The 14,394-nt window shown below is 37.3% G+C and overlaps 1 protein-coding gene across 2 annotated transcripts in view; it reads right to left on the reverse strand.

The window, feature by feature from the left end:
- Positions 1 to 14,394, reverse strand: part of ACMSD (aminocarboxymuconate semialdehyde decarboxylase) — a 34,291-nt gene continuing 19,897 nt past the window's right edge. The window contains exons 5-10 of one of the 2 annotated variants that reach the window (XM_082762950.1): positions 13,916 to 14,152; positions 11,225 to 11,318; positions 9,792 to 9,887; positions 9,150 to 9,322; positions 733 to 831; positions 1 to 419 (exon numbers count right to left, since the gene is read on the reverse strand). In XM_082762950.1, the coding sequence (XP_082619076.1) occupies positions 357 to 419; positions 733 to 831; positions 9,150 to 9,322; positions 9,792 to 9,887; positions 11,225 to 11,318; positions 13,916 to 14,152 (762 nt within the window). In that variant the 3' untranslated portion in view covers positions 1 to 356. The remainder of the gene's footprint in view (positions 420 to 732; positions 832 to 9,149; positions 9,323 to 9,791; positions 9,888 to 11,224; positions 11,319 to 13,915; positions 14,153 to 14,394) is intronic. The other variant, XM_082762949.1, reaches the window with a different exon arrangement.

The following is a 14,394-nucleotide window of genomic DNA, read 5'->3' on the forward strand; positions in this document are numbered from 1 at the left end:
CATTTTGTTCCAATTGTTCCTGATCAATTAATTGCCCGGGGCGTAGGCAGCAGCTAAAGAACACATCCCTGCATAGACCTTTTTCTGCCTACCACATCTACAAAGTGTCAGTGCACATGCTCAAAGTGCTGGGCTGACATACTGTATGCTGCAGTTTCAGTCAGTGGATAAAGGCAAACATAGTCTTTCAAGTTCTGTATATTATGCATTTCCAGTTCCCCCGTTTTGGAAATAACAGTAGACTGAAACGTACTTGTCAAATTTATTTTTCACAGTACAATTGCACATGCAAAGTTGAAGTATCCCTAAGGAGTCAATGTTTTATCTGAAGTTTGGTCTTTTTAATATCTTCATAGTCATTCAAATTGTTTTCTGCTAAGACCCAAAAATTCCAGAGCATTGCCAGCCTTGAGTTTATCCTGTAAAAATAAAACACTTATATATGTTTGTGTGTATTTAAGTCATGTTTTAGTCAATTGTTTTTACTCAGATGCTTTCACTCTTGCTTTAAAATGCTCTCATGAACTGCTTTAAAGAGACTGAAGGGCCTCTTCCAATCTTTGCAGGAATTACTGTACTCCACTGATTTTTCATTTTTTTTCCCCTCAGGTCTAAAACTAGAGCCTTAAAAATGATTCATTCCCTCCCCCCCCGCCCCCCTCCCCACTCTCCTCTCCCCCCCTCGTCCCACCAACAAACAAAAACCAAAAAATCCATCCACCCAAATTATACCTTCAGTTTATGGTCAAAATCTTCCATTGAGTCAATCAGTTTTCCAGGTTCCAGTTCCCCCAGTGGAAAAGGATAATCTGTCCCTAAAATAACTTTGTCCTAGTGATAAAGAAACACATCATACATTCTGTAGTATCATCAAAGGATATAGTTTCACATGCTTTCTGGAATTTAGAATAAATCACAGGAAGTTACATATATACATTGAACTGATTCATTATGAAAGTGAATGTGAACATAGTCTCTGGATTCCAATTTACATTAAAAAAAAAAAACAAAAAAAAAAACAAAACAACAAAGCTTAAAAACAAGTATTCGAGATTATTTGGGAATTTAAATTTTAAAAATAGTATTGTCTGTTTATTAATTGTTTCTGTGTTGCCTAACTAAAGTGTTGAGTACTTTTATTTCTGATATACAGAAAATTCAAAATGTAAAACCTGGGCATGTGGAAGTGAGTGGCTGCTCTGATGACTATGGTACAAGTACAAATGGTAATTTCCTATGGAGATTGACTTTCTTTATTGTGGTGCAGCTTTGAAATGTTACAAAATGGCATCTATTTTTCATCTCCTGCCCTACTAGTACTGTTTCTACTTCTGAATTATTTTTCATGTTCAAGGAAGTTACTTGCATGCTCTGCACTGCTGTCCAAAAAGACCATGAAATCTTTTGGCAGATTTCTTGAAGGATCTCAGGAAGTTCTCCACCAAGCTCACAAAAGATGCTAGGATTTGGATTCTTGAATTTGAAATTCTTGATTATACACACACATAAATGCACTCACTCAGACAAACCTGAATTTATATATACTTGAAAAGAATGTGTAATAAAACAAACAACCAACCAACCCAAAGCAATCAAAATTATCTTTCATGAAATACTTTAAAAGCTGTAATACTTGCAACATGATACTACTTAAGCATGGTAAAATGTAGAACTATTACACAAACATTTAAATTCAAAAAATATTTAACTGGTATTTAACTTCCTAATTTAACTGGTATTCAGCTTCAGATAATACAATCAAAATCTCATTTCCGAATTTCCTATATTTTTTGGAAGTCTATGATTTTCTTAAAATGTCATTGTCTTTGACTGGGATTGGGTATTAACTGTGAGCTGGAAACCTGTATGTGAGAATCTGAGTGACATGATCCGATTTATTTCTGAAATAAATCCGTATGCATCACTCTTGTTATCAGAGGCGGAAACGAATAGGCAGATTCTCAATGGGTCCGCATTGTTATATGTTCATTTCCACACGGCAATGATATTTCTCATATTATCATCTACCCTAGAGATTGAATATTGCCAACTCACTTGATTTTATCAAAAGTCTATTTTCTTTCAAGCTTCATCTCCTGGAGACATGAATATTTGAAAACCACCATTTTCATTAAAAATGTATGTTTTGAAATGTCTCATAAATTTAAAGTCAAGCTCATGAATTTTGGGGAACTTGTTATAGCATTTAAATTCAGTTGCCAATATGAAATAGGACAAAGAAAACATATTTCAGTTATTTTATGAAATTGTTCTTTTTCTTGTTTGTCAAATGCTGCTTATTTATTTTACCTCCAATAGATGTCACCAGAGAGTCTGTGAAAGAGTCTAAACGAACCCTCACAAGAAATCCAAAGATACAAATTCTATTGTTCTCTCCTATATTATTGTATTATAATGTATTACAGAAGTCCTGCCATATGATTAGAACAGGAGAATTTATATTCCTCTGTCTACTGCATCAATTTCTGAGTGCAGATTAAACAAAATATATTTGGGTATGTGTACGATTAAACAGCCAAATACATTCTTTTATTCATTATAAAGTGCAATCTGGTACCAAGGCATTTTCTGCACATATGAAAAACAAATGTATGCCACAAAAAAATACAACAACTAAACAACAACAACAAAAGCAAAAAATACCAATTAGCATACTAACTTCATATTGGAAAACGGATTTCTTAGTAAAGGAGAAAGTACCTTCTCAGCTGCTTATTACTGAAAATTAAGAAGGTCAGGAAGGTTTGTACATTCTTGTTTAAGTTTCCTGTATACCAGAGCAGAAAGAAATCTCACTGCATCATTGGAATAATCTGTATATGTTATTTCAATTATTTTTTTATTTTCCTCTAGTTTAAAGCGTTTCCTAGTGTTTCAGGGGATCTGTTCATAAACAGCAAAATTAAGAGCTGTAAATTAATGAGAACATCTAGAAGTAGAATTATTGCTGCTATTTATTAGGCTATTTATTTATAATCTTTGAGCTTCAGTTTATACCCATCTGTAAAATGGGGTTTGCAATCCCTGTATTTATCAGCTGGCCTCAGAGAAGTCCTGTGAAGTCTCTGCAGATAAACAACACTCCTGGCATATTGTCTATCATTGTACATGTATAAATGATAAAGATATCAGCAAAGTTCATTTTTCTTATTAGACCGTAATGTTCAGTGCCTTAATAAAGCCTCTTGCCTTTCAGAAAGGTAAATATGGCTGACAATTTGCCTCAACAGACCCTTCTACTCAAGGGAATTTTTTTCACAGCAGTACAGACCTGAATCTTGAAATGAATCTCAAAGAAAGTCAAGCATGGTTTCTTCCTCTTACGTCAGTGAAAAATTGTATTTCTCCTGAATCTCACCTTCTTTCCTGCTGTCGGAATACATCTCAAGAAAAGGCCAGATTGTTATAGCCAGTTCAGCTCCAGCTTCTGGCCTGAGAACGTTTTACCTACTGGTGATGGACGCTGAAGAATCACCATGAGGTTTTTGCAGAGATGCACTGAATCATTTAATCATCTGCCAACCCAGATCTTCACTTTTTATAGCCAGAATCTTTAGGGACTTTTTGTTTAGTTTATTCACTTCATGCTACCTCATTGTGGGGAGAGCAAAGGACTGCAGCAAATCCGCAGCCTCACAAAAGTATTTCTCAGAAATGTTTACTGCTGCCTCCTTTAACTGGGATAGGCTCCAATTAACCTGCACCCCAAACTAGGAAGGGCTGAAGTTAAATGTACGTGACTCAGAGCTATCCCTGGATTTTAATATTCATAAGCTCGAGGCCCACACATGACATTTTTATGCCACGTAATGGCTGTTCCCTGAGGACCTGATGCCACGTGTATGCAGATCTTTACATACACTGATGCCCTTCCTGCACAGCTCCCAGCTATACTCCCGAGAGTTGTCCTATTTCAAACCTTTGGTTTATAAAGTTACACGTCATGCGAGAGACCCAATCGCAATGTTTTTAGCCTGGCATTTATTCATCTTACCCTTGTTATTCTGCCAACACATGATTTGACTTTTGGAATGGTATTATGTGAGAACATCAGCTTTAATGGGAAAATGAGGGAAGTTTTTCATCTTCATGGTTATAAAGCAAAGCTTTAAAATACGATGTGAATGTTTCTTCAAGGATAAGATGCCCTAGGCTTTGAAAAAGAGAAAGACAATGTACTGCTTTCCAAGTTCTCCTAATTCTTAAAAGCATTTGAGTTTTTGGGATCTGACTCATGACTTTTCAGTACCATGGTTGCCAAATATTGCAACAAGAAGCCAAATCTGCTTCTTCGTTAAATACACGTAACTCTCTTACCGTGTTTCACATTAAGAAAGAAGAAAGTCTCATTTTAATTAAACTGCTCCTTTATTTTGAAAGAAATCTGGCTCTATGAGTAGTTCCACTGGACTGAGACTTTTCTTGAAAATATCTGCCATAAATACAACGCTATCTCCATCAAGTGCTTCTTCCTGGCAGCCTGATCTTTAGCCAGTAAAATAAATAGCTGCTCATTATATGTGCCTGACTCAAAGCTCTTCCTACCTCAAATAATTTCTATAGGTGATGTATTTCACTAATTCAATGGCCTTCACATTGCTCTGAACCTCTGCAAAGTAGAGCTTAGATTTCAACCTGTTCAGTTTCTTCCCCCACCTTCTCCCCTTAGAATTAAAGATAACAGAGCTCACTCCATCCTATCAGTGCTGTTCTGGATAAGGAATCCTTTGGAGTAGGGGAATTTTAGAATGATGTAACACAGGCATGGCTAATTATATTGCCAGCACATGGCCCACTCAGATATAGTCATGTCAAAGACTATGTATGCACTTGTAGATAAAGCAGGCTGTAGACGGTTTTTTGGCCCTGAGGCCAACCACCCAATACCACCCAAGTATTTTCCCCCTCCAAGACAGGATGGCTGCATTTATTCTGTTTAGATATCTGTATTCTGTTGTGCTTGTTAATGTGAAAAATTACTATAAAACACAACATTCTGCAAAGGAGACACTGAAAATGAAGACGCACACTGAAAAAAGTAGATTTACTCCTCACTAAAGTTATCAACTGGTCAGTCGAGCTCAGATTATACCCAACCTGGCAAAGAAAGCTGCCTCTCATGAAACAGTAATTATTAAACTGAACAAAGCAGGACTGCCTACTAAATCAGAAAGAAAGAGGTACTAGGTAAAATTCATCTAAACCTCTGTAAGGCTTTAAAAAAAGAAATTGGCTATAAAAGTCAGCATGTTCCACCAGTGAAAGGGTTTACTAAAAAATAGCAGCCTGAAAAGGAATCCTTGTGCTTTCACAAACGCCCAGCCCTGCAGTGCATCCTCCACAGGGTAACCAAATCTGATCCCAGAGAGGCTGCAGAGGTCCAGTGAAGGCTCACTACACCATGAGAGGTATCTTCCAATGACCAGTTAAGCAGGAATGTTCTCCGGCATGCAGCAGGGGACTAGAGAGATGCTTGAACCCGACACAAATTGAATATACCTAAGGAGTCTTTCTTCCTCAGACTACAAGCTACACAGGGGCAAATGGCTGCAAAAGAATTTTATGTAAAATACGTGATTTGGTATTATGTAAAGATACAAAGAGTGGATGATAATATTTATGTGTATAGAAAGGGTAACAGGCACAACAAATAAAATGTGCCATCTTATCACAGAGATAAGAATATGAGTAAGAGGCAAAGGATCAGTGAGGCTGTTGAAAACAAGAGTGCAAAGGTAACATATACCTGCAAAAACAGACTTAATGTAAAATGACTGTACGCAGCAGAATTTTTATTTGGATCTTAAATCTTTCATTTTCCTTCAATAATTCCTTGTTTCTAGCACTGTTTTTATACTGGGAAAGATTCTACTGCTGTTATCATCAGAGACATTTGTTATTGTCTGGACTTCACAACTGTGTTCATTAAAAGCCAAGTACAAGCACAGATACTTAAATGACAACACTGATATGTCATAGGCAGAACAATAAAGTGGGAAGAGGATGACTTACCTCCTATCAGATAGAAAACAAAAGACAGCAAATCCAGTTTCTCAGATTGAATTTAAAGAATAGAATCAGTTGCAGAAGCCCTATTCCATTCCCTTCAGCCAGTAACCTCTCCCAGACCTTTCCACCTTATGTCATATTGCTGAGCTCAAACCACTCAGAGAATTAAGGATACCAACATCCCAAGTAGTACACTGAGCTAATGTATTGCGTCAAGAAGCTTAATTTCAGAAATCTGTTGGCAAGGGAAGAGACACTGGAGAGGCTCCTGCACATGATTTTTTAACAATGCCAAGTAACTTTTAGATTAGCCAATTGCAATCCACAACAAATTACCAGCTATGCAGTCTATGTGTTGCTTCTTAGGAGGCAAGGTATGGAAGTTAAGAGTTTAAGCGTGATGCATAGACAGTACAATTCCCACAGTCACCATAGCTCAGAGCAGCCTTGAGGTGGAAAGCTAACTTGCTACTCTAACGCAGAACTGCTCTGAGACTTGAATTCTATGCATGTTAAACAGAAAAAAAAAAAAAAAAAGTTAAGCTCCTCAGTAATGTATTAACGTATTAAGCATCCTGTTGTACTTTCTTTCCTGCTTTGCTCTTAAATTCAATAGTTTAACTCAAAAACAGTAACAGACCAAAAAAAAAAGGATGTGTGGGTTTCAGCTATGTTGAATCGCACAGCTTCTAATTCACCAAGGTCTTTCTAATGATGGCAAAATATGCCTCCCAACATTTAAAAATGCAAACAACAAAACAAGCGAGTGGTCTTGTCTCCTTGGCAATAACAATAAATAATAATAACAACAACAAAGGAATCTGACCACCTACACATGGCAATTTAAAATTCAAGAGCTAGACTCATCCCTGCTATACTATACCTGTGTGTAGAATGAGAATATACTTATGACAAACATGGCCTGGATTTGGGGATAACAGAAGGCAAGTGCCAAACTGTTATTCTATAAGCTTTCAGGTATCTTATAAAATTGAAGTGCACATCACATATAATAACATTTTCAAATCTTTTCTCAAAATGACTTAATGCCATTGGATACTGTAAATTACAGTTACATTCAAAAGGTAATTATACATCACAAAAAGTCAGGTACTGTTGACCATGACATATTTACCATTTAAAGGTTGGTAGCAGAAATTAACAGAAATCAATATTGGGCTGGAGCCCTAGCATTTTGTTAATAATGAGTTTGGTGCCTAAAACTTCATCCCTGACACAGATCAGTGCTCAGGAGGACTAACATTGCCAAAAAAATGCTGTAATATGCCTGGAAAGAACTTGGCAAATGCCACCTGAGTTAATACCCACGGATGTTATAAGAACTTGCCAATACTAAGAGCTCATTAGCAGATCTTCTGACAAGTAAATCAAGCCGGGATTTATCTTTCTTGCTGATAATGGAACTAAAGCTTCATGGCAGTTTCTTTGCACATTTTATGGGGCTTCTCCTACAAATCTATTTTTGATTCCTGATGGATTTAAGAGAGAAATATTCTCCCTTCTGTTCTTATAGCTGTAGTGTTATTGTAATTGTATACATATATAAATACATTGTGTATATACACTTCACAAAAACTTGTGACAGCATTGTGTCAAGGTGTATATGTGCTGTCACTGTTGAATTTTTCATGAATCTTTAAACACAGTTTTCCTAAAAAGCAAAAGTACTGTAGGGAAGCTGAATCCAATCTCAAGGATACAGATTTCCTGTGCAGCACAGACTGAAAACCCATGGATTTCAAACAGATGTGATCTGGGTCCACAGTACCAAGATAAGGAAAAGCAATAATTTATTCTGCTTTATTATTTTTGGTTGACCCAGGCAAGTCATTTCTGTATCAGTTTCTGTACAGACTTATTGCAGCAACCCATTCAGACTTTAAAGATAAAAATGAGAAATCAACAGTAACTTTTTCTTTAGAAAGAAGGAAAACATCTTACTTAGCTGTTTTTCTGAACTTTGGTCATACAAGAGGCCCTGGTGACAACAGCCTCATACCTGAGGAAGTACTAAGTAGCCTAGAAACTAATATACAGGAAGATGAATACAGTTGTCGACACAAGAAAGCCAACATCAACAGTTTGCATTTCTGTATTTGTTATCTGGTGAGTTCAAGAGATCAGGACACAAATACAAGCCTCTTGTTGATTTGTAGCTATCCATTAGAAGTTGGCAAGAGTTATGCTGTCTTCCCCTCCTTCCTGAGTATTTAATAATAAGAAGGAATCATTTGAATTACTAATAAGAAGGAATTATTTGAATGGCCTTGGATTTTTTCTGATGCACACTGTATATGATATAAACAGTCTGCAAAAGTACAAAGATTTCTTCACTTTCTATTCTAACAATTAAAATATTTTTGAAGGCCGTGATGTTTAATGTGCTAGCCAGGATGCCCACAAAAATCATCTTTATTACTGACTTTTTAATGCCTACAACTTGCCAAGTGGAAATACTACTTGATTTCTTCAGGTACGCACTTGAAGAAGTATGCACTTAAAGACATTTGAAAGAAAGGCTCCAAATGAGGCAGCCTTTGTTTGCAGTCCCATCCTAGAATCACAGAATATCCTGAGTCAGAAGGGACCCACCACGATCATTGAGGCCAACTCCTGGCTCCACACAGGACCACCCAAAAACCAGACCCTATGTCTGAGAGTGTTGTTGAAATGGTTCTAGAACTCCATCAGGCTGGTTGCTGTGACCACTTCTCTGGAGAGCCTGTCTCAGTGTCATACCATCTCTTAGAGAAGAATCTTCTCATAATATCCAACCTGACCTTTCCCTGATGCGACGTCTTGCCATTCCTGCAGTCCTAAATCCTGGTTAACCTTATGCAAGGAACTAGTCTCTGTGAACTAGGGTTCACAGTGGATGATTTCCTTGATTAAAACCAGCACCTCAAAAACTCCCTACTATAGTAAGGAACATAATCAACACTACAGAAGCACGTCAGTTTATAATAACTCTAGGTGAACAGTAACTAGATGAATATGCTGTCTTTTTCTTGCTTTCTTCCTTTCTTCTCCTTTTGCTATTTCATAGAGAGAAATAATCCCAGAATGACTTACCTACTTCTGGAAGCATTAAAACTCACCTCTCCTATTACACTTGTTAGAAGCCTTAGTGCACCACTATCATGGACAAGAGAGTCTGTGTAAAATGAACCAAGGTATTTTCTTGGATCCACCTTATTATCCACTGCACACAGATCAGGGCGCACGTTGAATCCATGGGAGATTCGCCCCACTGTGTATGGAAAAGCTCCACCTACAAGGACAAATTTTTAGCAACAGAAATTGAAAATATGAAGGAGGGAAAGAGTGACATCATCAACAAAGAGATATGTAAGTTTTATTGTTAACTATATAGAATGAAAGTGCCCTGTACTGGCAATTTTTTTATTCCTTCCCTTTCATTACCTTCTTTCTCTGTTTTCCCCACTTCTTCACGACAGTAACGCCCAAATTCCTACTGGTCCCTACTCCTCCTTTCCCTAAGCCCATAAACTGACTCCTGTCTCCTCTCACTCCTCCATTTCCTTAAAGGCTACCATAGCAGTTCAAACATTGGCTGAATCATGCTACAGAACATTAGTATGAGCAACCCATCTGGCAGATATCCTCACTGGGCTAAGAGTACTCAGCAGGTGGCAGGCTTACAGTGGTAACCACATTAACTGGCATACCAGAAAATACAATTGTATCATGCTCAACTAAAAACCAAGTATATTACTCACCTCCATGTGCAAAGCAAACTTTAAGCTTAGGAAATTTTTCAAAAATTCCTCCCATAATCATGGAACAAATGGCCATGGTTGTTTCTGCTGGCATGCCTAGGAACAAAAAAAGCTTTATCATATATGGCCAAATCTTGAATTTTAGATGTTATCTTCATTTTCCTCAAAAAGCCTTGAGCATACTGAAAAAGTAAGTTACAGAGCAGCTGCTAAAGGTTATGCGTTTTCCCTGCTGAAGGAACACAGCCATCCATGCTAATTAATTGAAAGGAGGAAATGGGACAAGAAGCTGGGATCTTCTGAATTCTAAACCCACTTTTTATCCTATACCACAGGGACAACTGTCTGGCAAGCTGGGTTATGTCCTGAACGGCATTTCACTGGCTTAGCTCCACAGTTATCCTGGCTCAAAGGCAAGTCTGGAATCTACCATGTTCTCTTCTCACCTGTGCTTCTGGGTTTCCTTTGTGTGGAAAGTAGAGCAGATACATTGGAGCATATTCCAACATGGAACTGTGGTTTAGTTATGACATGGTGCCAATTTCTACAGTTTAGAAAGAACTGATATCTCTCAATAGCTTGGATGTCCAGTGCTAGGGATCTAACAGGAGTTTAGGTTCCTATATCAACCCTCCATTTCTCAGCACACCTATTATATTTAGAATATTATGTCATTTATGTACATAACTTTAGATATCCAGCTTGGAAATAAGGAACTGTTGGAATTACCCTCTCCTTGGTGGAAACAATACCTATCCCACACAAAAGGGTGTCTTTAATTCATGTTTGTTCTGTACTCTCAGATGCAAAGCCTTCTGGACTAATTAGGAAAATATTTTAGATTATTATGCTTTGTTAGGTAAATGTAACAATTTTAATCTCTTTTTAAGTCTATGTTGTAGAGCTTGCTCTGATTAAGACTAACTGATATTATTCTAAAATAATGTGCTGTTGCTTGGGACACTACGATTTTCAAGAGTGTTTTGCAGAACATGTCTTATATGCATATTGCATATATTGTTCAGAGCATCTCTACTAGAGGCAGAGCAAACCTCTGAAAAACAAACAAACAAAAGAAAAACAAAACAAAAACACAAAAAAGAGTGAGGGTGGAATCAGTCTTAAACATTTCCATTTCTAAGTAGCAAGCTAACCTACTTCTGGTTATTCAATGTCATCCGCATTTACCTAGTGGGTGGGGAATAAAACAGAAACTAGATGAATTCCCTCCGTCTCTGGGGAGCTTCTGAAGTACACGTTGTTTCAGCTATAGTTGATGTGAACTTAGATTCAGTATTTCTTCTCCAATCAACCTATTACTAGGAAATAGTCCAATGAAATTCTAGGAAACAGTGTTTGGTTTCGCTTACTCTTTTTACTTAGTCCAGTGACAGTCTGTAAACAAAAATTAAGCAAAGTAAATGTACACTTACCTATCAGCCATGGAAACCAGTACTTGGACATCCTTCCATCTAGTTGCATGTCCCAGGGATGTACAAAAAGACAGCAATTTAATTGTTCAGCAGCCTGCAGCAAATACAAAACATCTAAATCTTGACTTAATCCTACCAAAATGCATCTTAGGTTTTAGCCATGCTTTAAAGGTTTCCTACAAAACTGGACCAAATATTAGTACTAGTAATATAAACAGGTGCAGAATTATAAGTAAGAACTATAAGCAATTTTATATACTCCTCTGGTATGTATCCTCTGGTACATATCCTGAAGTCCTCACTCAGACTCAAAGTTCTTTTTGAGACTACAGGACTGGAAACACTGATGATAATATCTTTCCAGTAAGCCAAATGTTCCTCACATTAATGTGCTACAAACCCATTTTTTAGCTGTGTGTACATCAGTCATCCTGCAGTATAAAACTCAGTTCAAATTAGGCTTCTATTGGTTTCGTTTCACATATAAGGATTACTTCTCAGAACGTTTTATAGAACCATTTTAGGATGGTTTTCTAGAATTGTTCCTGCTTCACTAAGGAGTTTTTATAGTTGTTGTGCTACATTTGCCCCCTTTGTCCCTCTGCTTGGTTTAAAAAAAAAAAAAAGTTAAAACTGTTCCTAATCCACCCTGAGTCAGAAATCTAGCTGCATTCTGATCAAGAAAGAACCCATGTCCACGCTGATACATCAATTTTTCCAATTACTCCTACCTTTGGAAAGGAAAGCAGAGAAACAACACAGGATGCTGATCCCAATTGTGACTATGTGCTTAATGTTATGTGCTTAACTATGTGCTTAATTTTAAGTATACACTCATCAACATCATTCATATCCTTAACTGGGATTTAACAGGTTCATTTTGTCAGTTGTATTTCTGAACCTCCTCTTGTTGCTAAGGAGACTATCACACATTTGAAGAATTTTGGTTTATTTACCCACACATACATAAATAAAACTGCAACTTTTGGATTGTACGGAGTAATTGTCATATACATTTGCAAATTGAAAATAGCAATTCAGTAACTGGCTTGGCAGATTGATAAATTTCAGTATCAAATATGGCTTAATTTCACAATCTTTATTATCCAGGAACATTTCTAAAAATGACAGAGGTTTCTTCCTACACGTGCTAAACATAAGCTGAAGAACGTACAGTACATTAGAGAGATCCCAGTACAAGGGAAATGTGGAGCTACTGCAGAAAGTTTAGTGAAGAGTCCCTAAAGGACTGGATCAGCTCTCCCATAAAGAAAGGCTGAGAGAGTTGGGAGTATTCAGCCTAGCGAAGAGGAGGCACAGGGGCATCTTATCAATGTATATAAATACCTAAAGGGAAGGTACAAAAATGATGGAGCCAAGCTCTCTGTGATGCCCAGTGCCAGGACAAGAGACAGGGGGCACCAACTGAAACACAAGAGGTTCCACCTAAACATCAGGAAGCACTCCTGCACTGTGTGGGTGACAGAGCACTGGCAGAGGTTGCCCAGAGAGGTTTTGGAATCTCCCTCCTTGGAGGTCTTCAAAATCGGCCCGGACATGGTCCTGGACAAACTGCTGTAGGTGGCACTGCTAGAGCAGAGGCCCTGGACCAGATTACTTCCAGACAGCCCTTCCAACCTCAACCATTCTGCAAGTCTGAGAGTGTGTGCATCTCCAAGAGCAGAAGCTGATAGCAGACTGCTTGTGACCACGAAAACAAACAGCCCAGATGCTATGCTAATAGCATTATTGAGTAAATAGAGAATTCTGAAAAACAACCTCTATGGATCAATTTCAAGATGACACCTATAATAACCTGTGAAACAGATAAAGAATGTACATTGATGAAACTCTGTAAGTTATAAAAATGGCCATCCCTAAATCAACCTCAGACTATTTAAGAAATGCAATCTATAAGCTCATTTTATAACCAAAACATTTGGAATTTTTGGTTCCATTTGCATATAGGATACTTTGGCTCTATAGGTATCTTACTTTGAAATCTCTGAAAATCTCAGAGAGTTTATCAATTATCTCAATAGGATTGGATATAGTAACTTGAACCCCAAAGCAAACAGTGTAGAAATGCTTTACTTCATACTGCACTTCTCTTCACAAACCAAGAAGGCAACTCTGCGGTAAGAATTCATATCATAAAAAGATTTCATTATTCATTATTATGAAGTAGGTTTCAGGATGTTTTATATCACTTTCTTGTCATTACATCATATGATCAATTATCACGTATAATTAAAGCTGAAGCTCTCTGACCACTGGTGATTAGTCGGATGTAACTGCATGGTGTGAAAGTGGGATTGTGTTGATTTCACTTGGGTGAATAAGAAACCTGGTACCAAGCACTAACACAAGTCTCAGACCTCAGTGTTATTTCACAGGTTTAAGCAGGCTGGATAAATGAATCCACAATTAAAAAACATTTGAGGTGCACTCTTTAAGAAAGCTTGTGTAATTTTAAATGAATGTTCTTAGTAGCTTGATTTCCCAGTCACTAAAGAAAATTACTGACAGTCTCCTGTAAATGTTCTTTCTTTTACACTAAGCAGAATAGGAGGGTCAATTGTTTTAATGTATATATAAATTTAGCTGATGATTGAACACATCTCAAGATATTTTTAGACAGAATTCCATGTCACAGAATTCCATCAAATAAAAAGAGAAACATTTACTCACAGCATAAATATCATACAGTTCTGGTGCATTCAGGTCCCATTCGTTGACATGAGATCCTATTTGTACTCCAGGAAAGCCAAGTTCATTCACACACCGATGCATTTCCTTCACAGCCAGGTCTGGAGCTTGTAAAGGTAACGTACCCAAGCCAATGAACCTCTTGGGGTACTTTTTTACTGTAGCAGCTAAGTCATTATTTAATATCTGGGATAGATCTAAAGTATCCTGAGGTTTGGCCTGATAAGATATTAAGCAGAATAGTACATTAAAATATAGTTCTCAAATGTTATCACCTTTGGAAGATATTGGATAAATGTCACTGCAAACAATTCAGAGACAGTGTTTGAATTAGAAATTTACAGTTCTGAATGGCTGGAAATCAGTAGGGCTAAATTTTGTTTTAAATCCTGTGTGTAAAGTTCTCCTTCTTGTCTCAAATATTATATCAACTGTGGCTGCCTTTAGTGCTCAGGAAGAAA

Source organism: Aythya marila, assembly GCF_965140915.1.
Source record: "Aythya marila genome assembly, chromosome: 6".
NCBI lineage: Eukaryota > Metazoa > Chordata > Aves > Anseriformes > Anatidae > Aythya > Aythya marila.